The sequence below is a fragment of the Anguilla anguilla genome, chromosome 14, assembly GCF_013347855.1.
Source record: "Anguilla anguilla isolate fAngAng1 chromosome 14, fAngAng1.pri, whole genome shotgun sequence".
NCBI classification, from domain to species: domain Eukaryota; kingdom Metazoa; phylum Chordata; class Actinopteri; order Anguilliformes; family Anguillidae; genus Anguilla; species Anguilla anguilla.
The window spans coordinates 10,356,502-10,379,788 of NC_049214.1; the positions used below are offsets into that span (position 1 = coordinate 10,356,502).

The following is a 23,287-nucleotide window of genomic DNA, read 5'->3' on the forward strand; positions in this document are numbered from 1 at the left end:
TTTGGCTTCTATGAACGCTTAAACCGTACCTTTTTTTGTTCAGCGTGTTACAGGCACGTTTTAGAAACACATTATACAACAGGTTAATACCTAGAAACCATAATTTGACCTTGCACATCCTAAACTCCAAAGGTCATGACGCCATTTCCTGTGCAATTCCTGCGTATGTTCAGGTGCTTCTGGTCCTCGGCTTCTCGGCGACTGGCACAAGACAGGGAAAATGTATCGCAGCCACCTTCCAGAGTTATTCCAGACGGCAACGTCTCTCCTGTAATTCGGCCAATGCGTTCATCCAGCGTAGACAAGTGGGCCAGACTCTGACCTCCCCATGGTGGCTGGTGTGCTTCGTTTCTGGGCTGGGATTTTCTTCTTTGCTTCCAGTTTCACGTCAGACCATTTTAGTTTTACCTGTCGCATAGTACGCAGAACTTGAGGTACAATTTACAACAGCATATATCTTGCCAGGCTTTAGTCTTTCCCGGCCCTGGCTCTCCACTGCTTACACGACTGAATGAAATATGTTTTTTGGCTTTTACTTCCATTAACAGCACTTCAATCAGGTTTTTTTTTTTTTTTTGCTTTGTCACGGCCATCTCTTAAATTGACTGCAATGGAATTCCAAGTTCCTTATATGGTATTTTAGGGGTGTCAGTTCATGCTAATCACAAGTTCAGTGATTCAGTGAAGCTAATCGCTTTTCATGATTGATTGGTATTTGTCAACATGCACACGTGGATACAAAAAAACTATCTATGCATATTTGATAAATCCAGCAGAATTTATTAGTTCATTTCTTATTATGCGTAAATGTACAGCCGGTTTTATAAAAATATTGATAAACGAGGCCCATTATTTTCTCACATAATTGACTGAAATATTATAATCATTGGGGCAAAATGATCAGTATGAAGACCCAACATCAAACAGCATGAGGTAAAACCCCAAGAAAAGAATGTGTACTTTTATAAAAATGTTTTGTCATGCAAAGCATAGTGTATCATAGCAAAATTGTACTCCTGATTGAAAAAAGTCTTTGCACAAGAGAACTTTATGTATGTAGTTGTCAGGTAACATCCAAACATTGTCTTCAGAACCTTTAATTGAGGAAATTTCCTATGTAAGAACCACATTTTTAATTCAAATATATGTTCACATTTCTTTAAATATCTATTCATGCTTTCACTGCTCATGGACTATTCTGTGTTTTGTTCTCCAGGGAATGAATTTTCTGCATAACAGCTACATTGGGTCACATGGAAATTTAAAGTCATCCAACTGTGTGGTGGATAGCCGATTTGTACTGAAAATTACAGATTATGGGCTGGCAAGCTTCCGGTCATCATGTGAAAATGAGGACTCTCACGCACTCTATGCAAGTAGGTATTCCATGCATATACACATGCGCGCGTGCACATGCGCTTACACACTCACTTATACAGTACTGGCACAAATTATGGAGACACTGTGTTGAGGGTAAAAGTTTAGTACTCCTAAAAATTTAATCAGTGCCCTTTCTTCTGGTGTTGTTTCTTGGATCCGTTTTGATCTGTAAAAATGTATTTGAAACAGTTCTTCACCATGAGTGGTAAAGACATTATGTGACCATCAGTAATTTGAAATGAAGTATACAAGCCAACAAATAAAAACTAGAATGTAAAGGTTATGAATACAGTTTAGTGTGCTTGCTCAGCAGTTGCTTAGCTGTTACCAGATGAAGTATTCATTTTTTTCATGTGACAAATGCTCTAGAAAAAAACTCCATTGTAATTTTGAAGCAACCACCATCATAATGACAAAATGCTGCCGTTTAGCTAGTTGCCATTTAGTTAGCTCCCAATAAATACTGCACTGTATATCATGTACATCTCTGGAGTAGAGGGGGGAAGGATTTCTTATATTTATTTGATCAGCAATTTTTATTTATTTTTTTTGCTAATCCTTTTAGAAAAACTGTGGACAGCCCCTGAGCTGTTGATATACGACAGACATCCTCCGCAGGGCACACAGAAGGGGGATGTGTACAGTTTTGGCATCATACTCCAGGAGATAGCCCTGAGGAATGGGCCTTTCTACGTGGAAGGCATGGACCTAAGCCCTAAAGGTAGACACGCAGTACATGGCATGCTTCTGTCTGCTGCACGATTGGTTTTCCTCTCTCTGTTGAACATTGTTGTGTCTCTTTTCACCACTGACATCAGTAACCTCAGGGGAAAAATAGAAAGGAAAGAAAAATCTGGAATTTGGATATGGTATTTCAGCTTTAAGAATGTTGGTTTCTGTGCTGGCTTCATTATACTGGGTGGAATTTCCTTTTTTTTACCGACACAAATACTCTCTTGTGTACACTTTCGTTGCACTCAAAAAAGGTAAAAAACCTCTGACCACTTCTGGGTCCTGATTAAATTACTTTAGGATTTTAAAGTTTTTGTGGTATGAATGTCACAGACATGTAAAGCATGAATACCATTTTTCCTCAAAAGACACCTACTGTAGTACTGTGCACTCAACAAATATCAGTACTTTTCCATACATGAATCATTTATCTGTATAACAGTATGTTGACGATAGTTGGCGATAGTAGAGCACATACACTATATGACCGAAAGTATCTGGACACCCCTTGGTCAGGGGCTGTTTTTCATGGTTTGGGAAAGGCCCCTTAGTTCCAGTGAAGCCATGAATGGAAGCAAATTCCTGCAGCAATGCGTCAACATTTAGTATAAAGCCTTCCCAGAAGAGTGGGAGTTTCCATAACAGCAATTCGTGAACCAACTCCAGATTACTGCCCATAATATTGGAGGAAATGTTGGATGTCAGGTGTCCACATACTTTTGGCCATGTGGAAATTATGATCTGAATCATTACCTACATTAATGTAAGCTTATTTTTTAAATAGGCTGCCGACATTTTCTAGCTATAAGCTAATACAAATCAGTCGTTAAACCAGCTGTAATCATGTTCCCATTATAACATTGTTTTTCTTGCCTTCAAAATCATACGTTTTCCTTTCAGTGACCTTGCTGTCTTTGTCTTGTTGTGTGGAATTTTTTATTTTGTTCTGGTTCTTCTACTTTATATGTATCAGACACATTTGATTTCCCACATTTGTCTAATTGTATTTAGAGTTTCTAATAAATGGAAATCTGACTCACTGAGGTTTCATACTCTCCTTATTGTGTGTGTGTGTTTCTGTGTGTGTGCGTGCGTGCGTGCATGCGTGTGCATGCACGCGTGCACGTGTGTGCATGCACGCGTGCACGTGTGTGAAGGTTTATATTGTTCATTTGTGTTCCATTGCAGAGATTGTGCAGAAGGTGAGGAATGGTCAGAAGCCGTACTTTCGCCCCACCACCGACACCAGCTGCCACAGCGAGGAGCTGTCCATCCTTATGGAGGGGTGCTGGGCTGAGGACCCAGCAGAACGGCCCGATTTCAGCCACATCAAAATCTTCGTCATGAAGCTCAATAAGTGAGTCCTGTCTGCACCTAAATCCTAAATCAGACCCCTCCTCATGTCTCTTTATTGTTGATCATTTCATTTGACAGTGGGGAAAAAATAATTGATATAAGTATACAAATTGTGAAATATCAGTTGGTGATATTCATTTGATGTCCTTATGGTTTTGTTAATGTACTTAGATGGAAAAATGTATAAGCACAGCTCTGCTATGTGCTACAGAACATTCAGCATCTATGTTCTGTACATGTCTAGCTAAAACAATGCTCATACTGGCAACCAGCTCAGTGCAATAGATTTATGAGGTAAAGAGGAAATTCAATATTCACTGTGTATAAAACATTAGGTTTACCATGAACTTCAAATGAAAAAGATATACATATAAATACCAAAGATTTTTTCTATGAGAATCCTTTCATCATAACATTGGAAGTGTGCCATTCGTTGGAGCACTGAAGCAGTAATTGAAACTGTGAAAACATAATGTCCCTATTTTAAAATATGATTTGGTTGTCAAATAAAAATACTGCATTTCCTATTTCATTGCATTTTCTTAATATGTATAGTTTTTGTACATGTGCTATTTTAACCATAAAACAACTTGAGTTTCTCATATACAGATAAAAAATTATTATTAAAGCATTATTTATATAACTTGGGAGTATTAATATTTTAGAGGGCTGAGTCACAGCTTTTCACAGGTTTACCTTTATGCTAAGATTTGCCTTGCAAAACGGATGACCTGTAAACAGAATGAAATATTTAAAAAGGATGAGCATGGTAAACAGCATCTGATTCTTTTCACCGTTGATTGATGAGAGTCAGTGCTGAGTGCTGCTAAGAAAGAAAATGGCTTGCATTATTTAGATGATAAAAACACTGACTGCATGTGACTCTGTAGAGCACAGCAGTAACACTAGCTCTCCTGCGCTGATTGCGTCTTGCTGAGTGGTGCGATTAATCCATGACGCTGATCGATGCAAAGTCTCAATGTCAAAGGATGCTAAAGTCATTCTGCTGGCCATATCTCCCACGGAAAACAATCTGGATAATAATCCAGGAGCATAGGACTCATGAATACTGATGTCAATATTCATACATGACAAGGTGCCTCACCCAAGTGCTGATTGCCATGAATCTGGGTTCACTGGGAGAGTGATGGGGCCCTCTTTGTGAAATGTCCCTTTTAGAACGCAAACTGGAAATTATGTTAACATATACAAAAAGGTAAAAATATGTAATAATATTGCACACACAGAATTGTGCATTATTTTATTACATGTATTTTACAGTTTTTTTGTAGCTCTAGGTTAGTGCACACATTGAAACAGTACTCCCATACATGCACCTGTCCAACTGTATTAGATTTAGGCTTGGAAGTCCATTGTTCCAGGATTTATAGATTTCAGGATTTCTTGGCTGTAGTCTTTATTTTCCAGACTTTAACTTTAAATAAAACTTGTTTAGACTAGACTTTCTCTTTAAAAAACACTTCTTCAATAACAAGTCTTCTGGCTTTGGAGATTGCAAGGGATTGTCTTCAAGTGTTTTGTTCCAATTCATGGCTCATTAAGAGGAGTGTTTTCATTTAATATTGTAAGCAAATATGTCAAATTTGTTCTTTCATTTGAAAGCAGTCTTGGCATCTTTTTTTCTTTTTTTTGTTTATGCAAGATAAAGACTTAGCAAGCTGCTCAGCAAGACTCAACAGGATAAAGAATTAGCTTTTTATTGTCACTGGCAAACAAATCAATATAAAAGTAAATTATGTTGCAGTGGTAGTGGAAGATGTGTCAGTGATGTTTTTCAGTCATGATGAATGAGAAGAAAGATGGTAATCTGCAATTCAAGGACTCTCTATGGGGGTGTTCAGAGCTCTATGTGAACTCAGATCATCTAAGAAAGGACAGATTAGAAGGATCAGGTTGAAGAAAGACCACTAAGCTTGCAGGAAGTGCACTAGTACAGGACACTCACAGTATACCATAACATACTGATAAAGAACAGCTGGCCATTAGAGGTAGGTAAACCTGCGTGAAGTAAACAGGGTCAGACAGACTCCAGACTTCACCAAAAATTAAGATCAGAAACAGCGGTAAAACTGTTTCTGGCTGAACTATTGAAAGTATAACATGGCCTAGTATTGCAACTTTAAACAACAGAGCTTTGACAGATTTTTTGGTTGTTCAGTTATCTGCTTATTGGTTATCTTAAGTCTGTGTGTGTACAGTACATGCATACATACAGTACACTAGACAATACATCCCTTTTTAGAAGTGACTGGAGTATGCAGCCATTTCAATGGTAGTGTACCTAACTGACTGTCTAACAACCTTTTACAGGTAGAGGGTGTGAATATCCAGTACTAGTGCTAGCTTTGTTCTTGTTTATAAGAAGACAGCTGTTATAGAGAGGTCACATGACAAACTGACACTCAGAGATTGTCTGAATAAAATAGACGAAAGCCACATTGTTGAAGCCAGGATACTGGATCTGTTGGTTATGCAGGCTAAAACAAAGTTGGTTTATCACCTGCCATCTCAATTGTTTGTAGTAGCAAGTAACAATTTGATTGATACCTTTCAGACTTAAGAGCACTACAACAGATCTCTAAGTCTGTACATAGAGTATTAATAGAGTATTAATTCAATTTTGTAGGTCTGGTGGGTGTTCTGTTGCTTAAATTCAGTTTTGTTTTGATGGGTGAACTCATGCTAAACAAAACATTTGAAGCAGAGCTTTGTGGTGAATGTGGGCTATCTGATCTGAGGGTATACGGTTGTGCTAGTTCAGGCTTCATACTGTTTTCAATGTATTCTAGTGCAGGGATTCCCCATCTTGATTCTGGGGGACCCTGTGTATATGGACCTTTGTACCATGGAATCCTATAATTAGCTACGGTAATTGAGAACACGCATTTATATAGTTCCGCAGTTTTAATTAACTCAGTGTAATATTGGATAATTATCATTCATTCATTTTTAGCCATTTACCATCGCCCTACTGCCCGTATTCACAGTGTTAGTGCTGATCAAGGACCAGATTCCCTGCACATCCACATCCTAACCTTATCTATGATCTGCAAAAAGCCTATATTGAACATATATCATTGCTCTGAGACATGCTATGAATACAGGCCCAGATGTCACCACTCTCGGTCTTTAAGACTATTTATAACCAGATGTGATAATGTGATTTTACCTGCCAGTCAGCCTATCAATCATTCAACCAAGAGTGCATAATATAGTACTTTACAGACTAAAGCATAATTTACAGCTCTATTAACAGCTCATTAGATGCTGGAAATGACTGTTGATGCTAGAGCTAAACCCAGGGTACAAATGGCTGAATTCTGCTCTTGTTTTTTTGGCAGAATGAAAGGCTTGGATGTTGCCTGTTATCATTGTTAAAGTTTATACTCTTATACAACTCAGAAATTTAATATGAATCATAATATGTGGCAAACTGCAACCTTCCTCTCTATCATATCCTCTCACTGGTTTGAAAGCGTGCGTGACTGTATGCTTCTGTATTTGTCAAATGAATGGAGAAATGTAGAAACTAGACATGGTGATGTTTCATTTGGTTGCCTATCTCCTAGTAGTTATTTAATTAGCAGTGACCACGATATGGAGCCACTGACAGTGTGGTAGTAATGAAACACATTTTTTTTTAAAACCAAAGTGGCCAATGGTCTTGTTTTCACATAGCAGATAACCCGCAGTGCTTTGCGTATACAAGTGGGAGTGTCATCAGTAAGCCCTGACAGATTCACCATGCTTTATAACAACATAATATTCTATAGTTTAGTGACTCAACCAGTGTTCCACTTGATAGTTTTTAAAAAGTATTGCTGTAATTACATTTTCTTCCTTGTGGTGCCTCCTCAGCTAAATCCTGCAGCTATTTTAGTTTAGCTGAGGCCCAGACAGTTTGAAGAGTTCAAAAATTAGCAAAATTAACAAATTAACATTTATTTGAAAGACAAAGTTAACGGTAAATGCTGGTTGAGTCCGGGCCTGAATATAATCTTGGCTAGCATCCTTCTAGCAGACTGTAAAAACCTGATAACTTGTGAATGCATAAAAATAACAATAATAAAAATAAAAAAAATATTTCTTTTATTTCAGAGAGGGGAGCACGAGTATTCTCAATAACCTGCTCTCCAGGATGGAACAGTATGCCAATAACTTGGAGAACCTGGTAGAGGAACGAACACAAGCTTACCTGGAGGAGAAGAGGAAAGCAGAAAATCTACTTTACCAAATCTTGCCTCAGTAAGGAACATTATTTCCTGCCAAATTACAAAGCAATATGTTTAATTAAAATCATCTATATCAACAAATGATATATAGATCCATATATGACGGTGATAATAAAAATGGATTTATCAATGCTATACAGCAGCTGTAAAGATATGAGATTATGTAATGCCTAACTCGATTCATTTGAGCTCATAAATATTTTATGGACTTTGAATGCATTCAATCAAAATGTGAGAAAAAATTGTAACCCTGTTCTATTGTGTCGTTTGCTGTGGGTTTAGTATGTAAAATAAGACGGGAATACAATTTCCTGGTATTGCTGTACAAGTGGGAAACGTAATTGTGATGGAGTCAGTAAAATGGCAGTTCAAGGGCCTGTATGTCCAGTTTTTTTTTAAATCTATCAGCCACAGAGCAGAGATACCTTTTATCTGCAGACGAAAAGCAACGAGGGGAAAGTGACAGGCCAGGGGTGTAGTTAGCAAACACGCAAAGGAAAAGCACTATAAGCCTGCAGATACCATTGGGAGAGACAAGGCATTATCTCCGTCTATTTAAGTTTTTTTGTCTGCCTACTGTGATCCTGTGGATTGATTTTCACATTTCCTTTCAAAATGTTTTCACCATACTCTTTTCTGTGAAAGCCTGTTTTACTTTTAAAGAGGATCACAGGTTTCTCATAAAGGACTGCTGTGAGAAAGGACTTGTTGAACTGAATACCTCAGATACGTAATATTCAACCTAAATAAATGTAATGGTGACAGAAGAAATTTACCTTTATGCTTTCAAAGCACTGTTCAGACAATATACATGGAAGACAATATTGATATATTATCACAATTACCACAGGCCTTTATGTCAATTATAAATGTATACAGCATTTCTGCAAATTTGTCCAAAAATGTATACTTAGTGTACATATTCATCTGAAACTTTCAGGAATTTAGTTTTAAAAAACATATATTCATAATATGTAGAAAATATAAAAAAGAATTCAAAAAAGATAAGGGACAAGGGATTAATATTAATGGCTTCTTTTACAATACAAATGTCTTCTGACAAATTTTGATGTTAATTTACAGGATAAGCATCCTGTGTCATATTCATGTGGTACAAATGTATAATGTCTATTATCTCAGACACTATAATCACTCTCTGGCCACACTCTTCACCCCCTCTTGCAAATCTGTTCCTGCAGTTCAGTGGCAGAACAGCTGAAACGAGGGGAAACTGTCCAGGCAGAAGCGTTTGACAGCGTAACCATCTATTTCAGTGACATCGTCGGCTTCACATCAATGTCAGCGGAAAGCACACCACTGCAGGTACTGCACAGCCCAGACGAACACCCACCTTCACTTCTTATCAGCAGCAGCAACAATGCTACACATACGTGGTGCCTACTAGCATTGCGTGTTAAATCAAACGATGTAATGCAATATTTTATTCATTATGGAAGTTTTTTTTTGTTTTTTTTTGCCAATCCAGTGAAATAAATGAATAATTTCAATGATGTTTGTATTGTTTTTCCAATGGCTCAAAGTATATCATTATGAAATAACCTGCTGGAAAATATTGCATAATATAACGTTTTGACATTGAGACCTGTGCATCCCAACATTTAGATTTGGAAGACCTCTAAATATTGTTTTTCCAGTGTTCTTGTTCAAGGTTACACTTTGTGTTAAATGATGACTTTAGACTATGGTCTGCATGGTTGTTATTCTCAACTATAGGCCAGTTCTGCCACTGTGCATTAAGCCTACAACCCAGTAGCTGTCCCAGCCCTTTTTCAAAATTCAGGCTCATAACTGTGCTGAGGGAATTTCAGTCTGAAGACTGAATTGGAAAATTGACGTTTTTCTGTGCAGCTATCAAAGAATATCTTTCAGTAATTGCTACACCGTAACAGTACATTTTAGAGCATTTCTTTTGCTGCCTCAGTAAAGGGAGAACAGAGCATAAGCTAGTAAGCTATAAAGGAATATATAAAGGATGCGGGTTTTCTAGCCTGATATTTCCCAGTCATTGTCAAGCTCACTTCCCCCCACTGCACATCATAGCAACAGTGCATTTCCATAGCAACCACTTAAGGATGGATTCTGAGAGATTGACAGTGACATTTAAGAAAAGTTCGTCTTTAAAAATATATTTTTTTAACAGTGATTAATGCATCATGGTTGGAGTTATGTTTCTTTGCGACCTCTTGTGTTTTTGTCTCCTTATCATTTATTTTCACTGGGACATGCATTTCTCTCTAAGCTGTTTCCCAGGCGTATATCCAACAGGGACAACAAAGAGAGAAGGCTTTCATTTGGAGATACTGCAGGCAGTTCATATAGAGCCATATCACTTCAAACTGGCAGTCACTGAGAATGCTTCCATTAAAAAAGTCAGATTTGAGGAGTTTTCCCTTGAATTTTCCCTGCTGAAATTTGTCTTTATCTTCAGGACACACGTATTCAGGCTAAAAAGACTGGCTTGAAATGAGCAAAAGTAGTTCATTCTTTTCAGTGTACTGTAGATAATGTGGTGCTGTTTTAAAATCTTTATGTCCTATTTAATTTTTTCCTTTTATTATGTATCTGTTGCCACATGGGGTGACATCAGTGAAGCATTCTTACTCTGTATGCTACCTGACTGTATTTGTCCTTTTTTTGTCATTTGTTTTGTTAATGCATTTTCCTTTCCTTCTTTAGGTTGTGACATTACTCAACGATCTGTACACCTGCTTTGATGCCATTATTGACAACTTTGATGTGTATAAGGTAAGGAACAGCCATACCAGTAAAATATCATCTATACAAGTTTGTAAATGTGCTACTGTGGGGCGCTTCATCCTTTTGGCACTGGTTCTTAGTGCAGTGATGTGCCCCATGACCTGGCGTCGAATCCTGCCCATACAAAAGCCAGTGCCAACAGCAGCTGGGCATCCTGTGGAATGACACATAATCTGCAGTAGTATTTCCCAGGAAAGGAGGGCTGAGTCCTCCTTGTGCAGGTCCTGTAATCTGCCTGCACAAGCTGCGCATGAAGCACACTCCTCCAAAGGAAATGGCTGCACAGCTGGAGGACTGCAGAGTGGAAATAAGAGGCCGCTTACTCGCGTTCATTTTGTTTATTTGTTTTTTTTACACGAAAGGTGGAAACGATTGGAGATGCGTACATGGTTGTGTCTGGACTCCCAGTCCGCAATGGTAAACTGCATGCACGAGAGATTGCGGGGATGTCGTTAGCCTTACTGGAACAGGTGAAAACCTTCAAGATCCGGCACAGACCCAATGACCAGCTACGGCTACGGATAGGCATCCACACAGGTGCAATTTTTACTTTTTTTATTATATACCAAAATGTTTCAAAATGTCTGCTTTTCTTCTATGAAGTATTTATATGAAATCTGTAGTAATTATTATTTTAATTGGTTCAAAATTAGTTGCAAGGTTGAAAATCTTGAATAGCTTTGGGAATGTTGATTTTTGTGCCTTTTCTCATCATTGTGTATTCTTGAATAGGACAAAATAATGACTTGGGTTACATCAGTATTTTTGATATCTGTTATCTGGAAGTTTGCTGTTCTGCAATGCTTCTCAATCAAAACTCAGAAATTGAAGTCAAGGCACAGATCTGGAATGTTTACTTACTGTGATGGAAGTAACACATCAGAATATAAGCATCTTCACGCGCTCCTTCACATCATTTTTTATACAGATTCCAATAATAATTCAGATTGTCTTTTGATGAGAAAGTTCTAGTGAAGGTCCAGTGAAGGTCTAGCAACTCAATGCTTTGTTTACAGAATGACATTTGCAAATATCACAGTGCATAGTACTTTTATTCATCATTAATAAATTACCCTTCAAATCAAATTATGCTGCTGCTTCTCTGTTTCTCCAGCCATTTGCTGGCAGGGTGACCATCTTTTTGGAGATTACCTTAAATCCTAAAATAATTTCATTTCTAGTGATCACTGAAGAGAAGTAATGTAGATAGGTCAACTTAAATGCTAAAAAGATTGAAAGAAAAGAGTATGAAAAGATAACCTAGAGAGACACAAGCTGTCAGTGAAATGGAGATGAGGCTAACACTGTTTTAAATGAAGAAAAATCTTAGTGAATGAACAAGGCTAGGTTTTCATTTAATTCATAGTTCTTTTTTTACCAATTACTGTCACCATGTCAATACTTCAAACTAACTTGATCAAAAGAGCCTTTTTTTAGGTCTGCTTGACTCTTGGTGTCTTTCAAGTCCCGAGAAATAGAATTTTTTGCAAGAAATGAAACCATCCTATTTTCTCAAATTATTGTTACGACCAGCTTACAACATCAGTGTCTGACTGAGGGAGTCAGGCTGGGCTTAAAGGCCATGGCGTGGAATGCTCAATCATACTTGCAAGTACTTGGTACTGTATATGTTAAAAGAATGTATATGGAAAACGTCCATTTTGATTTTATAATTCCACCATGGGATAATTCAGTGGGAAAAAGTGAACTGGCGTTTTTAAGTTAAATCAATGTAGGTGATGCTTAATGCTAATATTTTAATAAAAATATTCTGCAGGCTGCAGTTTGCAGTGTTGTCAGTGTGAGATGGTGTCAGATAGCTTCTAATGTCCCTTCAGCTTTTGAACACTATTCCCTGCTTTCATATGCAACTCCAACTATAAGTAGACCTCTCTTCATGTTGTCATTCATCAGTGCTCCATAATCACAGTTATCATCATCATTGACAGCCCTAATCGGCATCATCAAGTCATATCAGCTGCATCATTACTTTACTCATTCACATTATCTCCTTAATGACCATTATTTCCATCCCATCATTATTATACCATTATTATCTCTTCAGTGCTGATTAACATTGTTCTTATATAATGTATTCTATCCCTTCCAAGGACCTCAAGGTGCTTCACTGTGAAGGAATGATTAGTTTCTGAAGACCAACCAGATACTCCATTTTCTTAAGACTGAAAGTTCTGTCTCTCTACTGTTACAGTACCAATTAGATTCATGATATGAATATTCATGTGCTTGGTGCTGGCTATTCACAGATATGCACATGGTGTTAACTTGCTCTGGAAACTTGTGTCACCAAAAATAACCCTCTGTACTTAGTAAAAGAGAGGATAGACGGAGTGCAGACCTTTTTCAGAACATTATTCCAGAATCTGTGGAATAAGTAAGTTCGCCCACTGCCAATGTGCAGCTCTAACTTGGGTGGTATACCACAACCATTTTGATCCATAAAATCATTACACATTATATGAGGTGTAGAGGAACTGCTATATTAGTCAATAAAACTGGGAGATGATTATATATCCAGGCTGGGAACACAGTCACACTCTGGGATATGTGCTTTCAATGAACACAGCAAATCAGGGTCCTAAACATGATTTTTATCAATCAACTAGCTAACTAGCTCAGGGCATTTCAGATACTGTATGTAACAAATTAAAAAGCTGTACCAAGTGAAGTGAATTAGTTTTCAGGAACTAGTTTTAGAATAAAAATATTTGAATAAATACAGCAAAAAAACTAAAATAAAAAAATGCAGCTAAAATACTCAAGAAGGGGTTAAACAGGCTGATTTGATGTGCTGGATTTTTGTACTGATCAACATATTTTTGCTGTATTGTACTTTTTAAATGTTGTATATAATATTACCTGGTACTTTCCGTTGGTATTTTGAAATAATTTTATAAAACTTTGTGACCCATCGGCTACAATACAGACATTTTCCCCTCTTTTATATGCACTCATTAAAATTGGTAATAGCTGATTGAGAAGAACAAACAGAACAAGAATATTAACTATATGTCTAGACTTGGGTAATGTGACTTGGATTCTGAGAATAAAGAAATGGAAGTTATTTAAAGACAATATTGACCGAACTCTATTGAACAGCTGAAGCAAATCCCTTTTTTGCGGGTATCAGTTAAAGCTGGATTGCACTAATCAATGGCCTACCTTTCATGCAGGGCCAGTCTGCGCTGGGGTCGTTGGTTTGAAAATGCCAAGATACTGCTTATTCGGAGATACCGTCAATACAGCGTCTCGGATGGAGTCGAATGGAGAAGGTGAGCCTGAGGTTAATCTTTCACTTCTTGCAGGCTGCAGATGCTTTTTGATAGCATACATGGAAGTGATGCCATGCCACATCTGTGAAATAGGGAATAGATGCTATGAACTGACTATTCTGGACTTACCGACTTACTGACCTCAGCACATATTTGTAGATGCTGTGTTGTGTAATGTGAACGTCTGCTCGCTGTGTCTTTAGGCTGTTAATACCAAGAGGCCAGCATTTTTTTTATGTACAGTCATGCCAGTTACAGTGTTAAAAAGGTTTCCACGTTGATTTATAAACCTTAATGCTGAAAGATTTATTCTCGCTGAGCAACCTCTCATCCTGTACTGCTGTTCCCTTTTACCAATTCCCTACTTTATCTGGGTTTCATTGAACACAGGATGCATTGTTTGAAACTTCCATGAATGGTTGAGTAAACTGAGGAATTATGTTAGAACCACAAAAGCCAGCTTGTCTTTTTTATCCTTGACCTTCCATACCTTTCCAGTGTACTATTGTTTTGCCAAGGAAGTAATGTTTGGGAAAACAGATGTTTGGAGTGGTAATTTGAACCTACTAATGGCTACAATCGCTACTGCCATGCTTGGAGGTCTGAAAAATCACACTGGCTTTGGTGATGGCCACTGGTCTTCGCTTAGATTGGACTCCACCAGACAAGCAATCAGGATGTTCAAAATGCCACTCATGGACCAGAGGAGAAACTCCACGCTGGGGTGAAAAATGTATGAGTAAAAGCTATCTCTTCCTTAAAATGGTCAGGGGAGATGGCTGGACTGACAAACCAGTTGTTTTATGCTCTGTCGAAGATTGTTCGCATTTGGAGAATAATAATAAAGAACTATTTGTACAGTTGGATGGTCACAGACAAATTGTAGTGGCTGTGGGGGAAAAAACGTGGAGAAAATGCATCTACTTCAACATTGTGGCTGACATCTTGGTGCAGCCAATTCCGTAATAACAGGCAGGCTCAACACACAATAGATGGTGTTTGTATCTGTGCTGGGGGAAAAAACAATCAAGGCCAGTAACTTCATCAGAAGTGTGTGAAGTCATGCGGAACAATCCAAGCAGTGGAGAACATGGGATGTGCCTCTGCCAAAAAAAATAAAAATAGAAAAAAGATATTCTGAGGAATAAGCTTTCTACCCATCAGTGGGTTGAAGGTGCACTGTGACCAGACCACAGTCATCACAGGAACAAAATCATCCTGGTTTTGTATTTTTCTCTTTTGGGCAATGCATTACAAAAAGTGTAGACAAAAGTTAGGAGCATTAGGAGAAGGAAGACTTACGGAAGAGTCTATTGTGTTCTGTGAACAATTGCATCTCTTTTCAACTTGGATATTCCTTTTTAAGATACACCCATAATCAGCTCACAGAAAAAGAATCCCCAAAAGCAAAGACAGCTTATTGTATTTTTTAAAAGTTTTTTCAGGATTTGTCTCAGTGTAGTGGCCATTTCTGAGAGATGTTGGAAGTTGTGTCCAAGACTGTCAGTCACTAGCAAGACCGAAGATACAATAGAGCACAAATGGAGAATAAATTTTCTCTGCCCCCTGCACTGCCCAAAATATGCATTTTGTGCAGCCCAAAATATTATCACCTTTACTTGTACATGGAGCAGTAATTGGGTTCCCAGATTTCAAATTCAAACCCAAACCACACCTGTGCCAACTGTGGTCAGGAGTCCTACTGGGAAAAACATAATTACAAATGTGTTAGCTTTGCCCATGGACGGAGAGTTTGGCTAGCAGGGGATCCCCTTCTCATCAGGCAAGAGCAACTTCTCTGGTCGATCACCCGCCCGCCAACTGCCTGCACCAGCTGCCCAACAAGTTCACTGTGTGAGAGTGAAGAAAGAAACTTTGGTTTGGCTGGGTGTTTTGGAGCGTGTGCATGCCAGTCTGCGCTCTCCCAAATTCATGGAGGTGAACATGCAGACCTTAAAAATATGATTGGGCTTTCCAAACTGAAAGGGAAAGAAAGACAAATAATTTGGGCTAACATTTGATTTTTAAAAACTGTGACTGGGATTCCTGACTAGGGACTAAAATAACGCATAATCCAGACTGGGAACTAAAAGAAAATATATAATATAAATATAGTCTCTCTTCTGTTAAATGGTAACTAGGAACACTCTAGGTACCTACATGGTATAGGTTAACGGTGATGGTAATTTGTTATGAATATTTATGAGCAGACAAGCCTGGAATGGATTTTGGGTCTGAATGATTGACTGTTTCAGCGATTCTGCAGTCACGTACAGTAACATGTAAAAGCCTGACTGCTGATTAGTATTCATGAGCACCTACCTTCACTAGAATCAATGCAGGGACAAAACATTCAACGTAAAGTATATAGTTCCGGTGGCCAGTAGCTACTGATGCAGTGTCTCTAGTAATAGCTTGATGGCTACATGTTGTACTGTCTGTAGAATGAGAGGTCCTTTATTGCACTGTGAGTCATGCACACTGACTGTGAATGTCAAGTCAACGTGATGTGCTGGGTCCTGCCCCATCGAAATAGCATGGTGTTCAGTCCATGTTTTATTCATGTGCATTCAAGACATTGCACTTATACTGATTGTCTTTTCCCAAATTGATGCTTTCTGCAGCCTTGAGGATACACCTTTCTTCAGCTACCAAAGAAGTGCTAGATGAGTTTGGTTACTTCGATCTCCAGCTACGAGGGGACGTAGAAATGAAGGTGAGGAGGAATTGCAGGGAGGGTGTTAATTTAGGCAGTGCACAGTACTACGATACATATCATAAAAAATACTTTAGCAGCAAATTTGAATAGCTCTGATTGCAAGGCTTACAATCATTATTTAATTATGTAATAGCATTGGCATACGATTTAAATGTTTGACAATTAGTTATTTTTTGTTATTATATCCTCAAATGTTTTCAGTTTGACTTGAGGGATTTTTACTCAAATTATACTGAAATATGCATAAATATTTATGCGCTATTTTTATGACCCCATTTATATTTTCCGTATACAAAATAGCATAGCATCCCTTGAGTTTAAGGGTCACTACTACATCATTAGTGAATGCCACTGTGACCTTTTAAGGAAGTGCAGCTCTCAAGTATTTATGGTTGATTACTCTGGCCGATCAATAACCCCAGTGCCTCTTGACATATTTATTGATTACATTTTATTTAATTTTTTATTTTCCCGCAGGGCAAAGGCAAAATGAGGACATATTGGCTCCTGGGGGAGAAGACCGATGTCTATGTAATCTGAGGACGATATGATATGTGCCTACCGTATGGTTGAAGAAACCAAGAAGGTGACAGTGGCACAGGTCATTGCTTTTATTTGTTCTAAAATAAGTCTTGAAGGTGTTTTCCTTCCCAAATGGAACAACTAGATATTTACAATACCTTTGAAGAAAGAAAGGTAATTTCAGGTAGTTTTTCAAGACGTTTTTATGAAGAACTTATGAAGAACTTTCTGTCTTGGAAGTGAGTACTTTTCAATGATAAATTCTAATTTTTTGTGCTTTCTATATTACGATTTGTATAAGGTGTTTGGAATCAATGATTTATGAATAGTATTTCCATGTGGCATAAATAGCGGAAGGGGGCACAATTTAATGGAAGTAATCTTTGGCACCCATGATGGGAGCACATTGCGGGCACCGGGGTCAATGTGAAGTCCCATGTTGGTTGTGGTATAATGCAGGAGCATACATGTATATATGTATATCCAAGATATTGCTAAATATTTTGCTCAATAAATTGAATAAAATGTACATATGTTATTTCTTGTTACTGTAATCACTTCAGGTTTTATCATCGCTTTATCAATTATCCAGTGTATGTGTGTATGTGTGTGTGTGTGTGTGTGTGTGTGCCTGTGTGCGTGGATGCATGCGTGTGTGTGTGTGTGTGTGTGTGTGGGTGGGTGTCGGGCAGGAGGTAGTGCATTTGAGGTCCAGTGTTACACTTTTTTCTGACTGAGTGATGTCTGATGTTTTTAATAAGGTAAATTAGCAAAAATGTTTTTAAGGGCAATATCAGATAAAATGTGTGATTAAGTAGGTTGACATTATAACCATTTAATTGCCTCCAGGAGGGGGCATTGCTAATATCTGGGCCACATTGCCTCAGCCTGTGTTCCATAAATATAACTCTTGTTAGCAATTCTGCTGAGGGAAGGTGTTTTTTTCATACATTTCCACAACACTATTTAAGAGTAATAGATGTGGTTATGTCTGTTATGTTGACCTTCAAAGAAATGGTTATTGTATACAGCATATGGAAACACTAGGTTATAAAAGATGGTTTTGTTCGTGTTTTTAAAGGGGTAAATGTTAAAAAATACACTAAACCTATATAATGAATACAATGCATTGTATATGTAGGCCTATACGTATACAAAATAATCAACATTTTAATCAAATACTGATTCAGCCTATTGACCCTTTCAGGGGCTATGTCATCAAAAAGTACTTGGTTAGAATGAAAACCAGTGTGACAGGGTGGGAGTTCAGTCATGCAACATCTTTTTTTTCAAATACAGAAAATGTCAGGCAGTTGTGTTTATGGCTGTATATGTGTATATGCTAGGTTCCTAAAACAGACATATGTATATTTCTGGCCACTAAGCAGGGACCCATTTTGTGATATCCTCTACCGTATGCATCATTTGGTTTGGTTATGTCATTACTGTTTACTGTTGACAAACTTTGAAGGTGTCTATGTTTAAATTATTCTGGAAATTAGGAATATCTGCATTTTTGTGTTTCATTGTTGCTATTTTTCTGGAGGGAGAGTGTTCGTATCTGTTGGGGGAGCATGATTAAAGTGTGTGTGTGTGTGTGTGTGTGCGCGTGTACTCTGCCTGCCAAAAGATACTGTACCATCAAAGCACAGTCCTGCCTTGCACCCGATACCCTATGCGGTGATCTTTGACCAGATGCAGTGACTGAAAATGGACGGATGTCTGGGCTTAGTGCTCTGATCTGAGCGTGGAGAATGTTTGATGTGGGGTGGTTGCTGTGATCAGTGGTGGGGAATGTGTTCGGGAACACCATCACATTAAATGAGGGAGCGCGCATCACTGTCACTGACTCGCCGGTACATAATTATGATGACACCACTGGCCGCTCGGCTTCCATTAGTGAGTTCTCAATGAAAGCTGGCATGCGTGTCTTCTCTTCTCTGTGGGAAAGCAGTTGCCCTTCTGTGTGACACTTCTTAATTACCATCGCCCACCTCCTCTGGTTCTCCACTGCTACAGTAATTAGATTTGAAAAATCCACTGCGACATTGTCTCATAGTGTATGTTCCAATCTACGGTATAACATAACTAAATGGTATTTTTCTTCTGCTTAACTACTGTAATTTTACTAGTTTTATATATAGGTTCTTATATCTTATCTAAAATTATCTCTGGGAGACATGCTCTGTGAAAATGGGCATGTGAAAAATATGTGTAGCCTTGCACACCCGATCTCCACCATTAAATTCAATCTCAGAGATGGCTGCCTGAGGACCTGTTATCTTTTCACACTTCAGCGGGACTGCTTGTCGAAGGCTGTGCTTTGCTCCACATCATAAAGGTGCACTGGGTCTCCAACCAGGGTGAACTTGGCCTACAATTCAGTTGCAGCCTGAATGAAGCAACTTCTTTTAAATTGCAGTTTTAAAACTCTCATGATGTTTTTGTTGCAAAGTTCCTAATTTCACAGTCATTTGCTGTTTATTTTTTATATTTTTTGGGGATGATAGACTGTGCATGTACACAGCAGTGAATGCAAAGGTATTTATTGGTTTTGTTATGAGTACATTTAGTTCCATAGGGAGCCTGTGACTGTGAACAGAGCCCTGAAGTAGTTCTCCTTAAACACACATACCCAAGCACCCTCAGGAGCTGTATCTTCATTCCTCCTCCAACCAGAGCATAGCCACAAGTCCCGGAAGAGCTGCCCCGGCACCCTGCCTCACGAGCAGGGTCGGCCCGGATATGAAGCGCGTGTGCGCTGTCCGCAGCAGTCTTTACGGGCCCCCCGGGCGCTAGCCCCGCGCGGGTCGTTAGCCTATTACTTGTGTCATCTCCTTGCCAAAGCAATTTCGTGATAAACCTTCGGGGGGCAAGACGTGCGGAGGTCTTATGTAATGGAGATTTCAGTCGTCTAAAATCAATTGACACCACGGCACCCTTGGAATCTTCCTCCAGAGGGAAGGGACTGGACGGAATGTGGATTTATCAAGCGCGGCAGTGGCTGGTGGAGTGGCCAGCTGCGGGACTGAGATACTCGAAGGAGCGGGGCTTAATTAGCATATCTGCTGTAATTCAGGTAGGTTAAAAGGGGTTACTGCTTCAGAGGCAGCAGGCCAGTAATGCATCTCTTCAAATATCCCGCAAGAAAATAAATGATCTGGAAAACTACTGATTAAATAGCTTTTTAAGTAAACATTACCAAAAGTAAATTTACTTTTGTATTTAATTATCAGTAAGGAAACAATTCAAATGTCCTAACAGCTTTATATTGGCCTTTTCAGTGATCCCTTATATGTGAACTTCTGTGGAGTGTTTAAACATCCTGTTATACATTGAAAGACGATGGTTCTGGAGATATATTTGAATTTATATCTGAAGAAAACAATTCAAATGTCCTAACATCTTTATATACAGATATTTTAATTTAGAGATATATTTGCATATAACTTACAAGTCATGAATACAAATGCGGAATTCAATGTAATTCATGGTAGTAATTAAAAGTAGTAATGTGTTTTCTTTGTGTTTTTTTAAATTATAATTCCCTAATTGATGGTTTTGGATTTATTTTTAAATAGTAATACACATATATTTTATGGTTTGGAAAGAAGAGAATCAAAAAGGCCTGAGCCTAAGTTATTTTTGACAATTTCTTTTCCTTTCTCTTCCCATGAGAAGTTAATTCTGTAATTAAAATTAATTTAGCCTAATTCTGAAACTACATTAATCTAGTCTAAATGTACTTGTTGCCATAGTAAACCTGTACTATTCCCATCTGAAGGTGAATAAGAGAATGCTGTCAAGAACTGTTTGACTCTGATTGACAGAACAGGTATATTAATCTGTAGTATGATTTCTCTGTTGGATTAAACCAGCACATCAATAGATTTCAGCACTGAGCCATTGCATTAAAAAGGTTCCTGTGGGGTTTTTTTTTATTTTTTATTTTTTATTTTTTTATAATCCAAAGGTCTCATTGTGATTCATCCAGGAACAAAAGTCAAGCACATCCTTGCCTGGTAAATGAAAAAATACAGCTTTTATGTCATTTATCACAATTTAAACTCAGACATAGCCACTGTCTGTGAGAACAGCAGTCTGCAAAACAAGATGAAAAATGTGAAAAAAACCATTTATGTACTTATCTGTCTTATGTAACATGTTTACACGGTGGATACTTGCTTTCCTTAGGCAGAGGGACCAAGGAAGGCCACAAATACTGCCAGAGTCAATGTGTCTCTATTGGTGAAGGAGATAAACTTTATCATTTTAGGGGTTTGTCATCTACCTTGATTTACAGACTGGTCTATCCTTTCAATGTAAATAAAACGGAGAAAATGGAATTTAATATGAATATTGGCAGGAAATATTGGGGAAAATATGAAGAGTGTGAATTACAATATGTCAAAAAAATTTGGAAGATATGCAAACAACCTTGTTAGGCTTGTTGGATGCATTAGTAACTTTGTGTGCATGCGTGTGTGTGCACATGAGCTAAATGTTAGATTAAATGTAAAACTGACCAAATAGGTGTAGACTCTGTATAAGATAGTGTTGCTGTTCCTGTAACCACTATATTATTTAAATATGCCATAACGGATGTGTCTGATATTTTCTAATTCCACTGCTTTAATGATTTCTATATATTCTTTAGAATAAATTGAAACAATTGAGCATTCAAAATGAAAGGAGTTTAAAAGGAATGGACTGTTTATTTCACGTGCACTAGATGCTCATCCACACTGAACTGAATATTGCTCACTGTTCCATGCATTTCCGTTATCACAAATAAAATACGTAAAATTATATTTACATGTGCTTTTCCTTGTCAAAAATCTTTCCATGATATATAAAATAAGTGCAGTGGCGGCACTACAGCACTACAGCATTACATTGGTCAAAAGGTAGTAACAATCCACATTGCCAGGGATTTGATAACAGCCTCTTTCCATTGGCTTTTGTGAAATGCGGGAAGATCTCAGCACATCTCAGTGGTACTGCAGGAAGATGCGGTACTTCAAAGACAAGTGCTGATAACAGTATGCTGCATCCAGCCCATCCGTCAGTGCTGTGGAGAGCAGGTATGCTTTTCTGTCACAGCTCGTGAAAGCCGACGGATTGGTGAACATGTTCTTGCTGGGCTGGAAATTAGAGCTGCTAGGAGTCGCCTTGCCTTTGATGTGTTTGTGCATTTGTGTGGGTAGCAAGCAAGGCTTTGAAAAATGGGAATGAGCTAATCCATTCCGAAGATACCCTAAGTGCAACCATGGCAAAATGTTAATTACTGGAAGTGTCTTCAAAGGAAGAGAGCACATACATATACAGGGTAGCAATGCCCTGGGTCTTAAGAGATAACAATATGCTGTGTGACCAAGCATATGACTGGATCTTTTCTACACAGTTCCTACATGCAGATCAGTATTTGCTATGGTTAAATCACAGAAGCTGAATTTAAATTAGCCATCAGCAAATATGTAAACATAGCAATTCGGTGTGGACCACAGCTGTAATGAAAATCAGAAATGCAATACAAAATATTGTATTGACATAATACTTTTGCTATTCATCATTTTGGATTTATTTTGCTTTATTTTTATATGACTACTTGCTCTTTTCTTTATTTTGTTTTACAAATTTTCTTTATAAGTAGGTGAGAGCTCTGTTCCCTGTTGTGATGCAGTCCTATAGATCCGGGTCAGACATAGGTCAAATGTTTACATCCACATCCTGGGGAAGGTGGTAAGATCTTCAACATTCTGGGCCAGAAAGTGAAAGGCACAGTCACTTGGATTAATTGGGCTGAACAATTTGTCCAATTTCAGGCAAGTAAACAGAAACTGAAGCCCTCGGCTTGCTGCTGGTACAGTACGTATCATTCCTGGCATATGACAACGTGATGAGCATAAACATAGTGAATGCGCCCACATGCAGAAATATAAATAGTCTTCTTTTCTCTTTCTCCGTTCCGGGAATGGAAAGAAAATAAATAAATTCTGCTGGAAAATAGGAAATATTATTTTTATATATTGAGTCCAGTCATTCTGACACAAATAATGTGTGCAATCAGCACAATTCGTCCTTTAGAGTATCATTGCTGTCACAGTACAACCATCCCCCCCCCCCCCCCCCCCCCCCCCAAATCATTGGCATTTGACTGGCAGCATGTAGACTTCAGCGGTGGAACTGACGAGACTGGCAACATGAAACCCAGCCGTTGCCAAGCTGAGGCGCATTATAGAAGCATGTGCACT

The 23,287-nt window shown here is 38.3% G+C and overlaps 1 protein-coding gene across 1 annotated transcript in view; it reads left to right on the forward strand.

Annotated features, from left to right (window-relative positions):
* LOC118213044 (atrial natriuretic peptide receptor 2) overlaps positions 1-17,571 on the forward strand; it is a 68,665-nt gene extending 51,094 nt beyond the window's left edge. The window contains exons 13-22 of the mRNA XM_035391652.1: positions 1,217-1,376; positions 1,946-2,101; positions 3,301-3,469; positions 7,588-7,734; positions 8,921-9,044; positions 10,419-10,487; positions 10,862-11,036; positions 13,694-13,792; positions 16,417-16,508; positions 16,989-17,571. Of these exons, the coding sequence (XP_035247543.1) occupies positions 1,217-1,376; positions 1,946-2,101; positions 3,301-3,469; positions 7,588-7,734; positions 8,921-9,044; positions 10,419-10,487; positions 10,862-11,036; positions 13,694-13,792; positions 16,417-16,508; positions 16,989-17,051 (1,254 nt within the window). The 3' untranslated portion in view covers positions 17,052-17,571. The remainder of the gene's footprint in view (positions 1-1,216; positions 1,377-1,945; positions 2,102-3,300; positions 3,470-7,587; positions 7,735-8,920; positions 9,045-10,418; positions 10,488-10,861; positions 11,037-13,693; positions 13,793-16,416; positions 16,509-16,988) is intronic.
* The last annotated feature ends 5,716 nt before the right edge of the window (positions 17,572-23,287 follow it).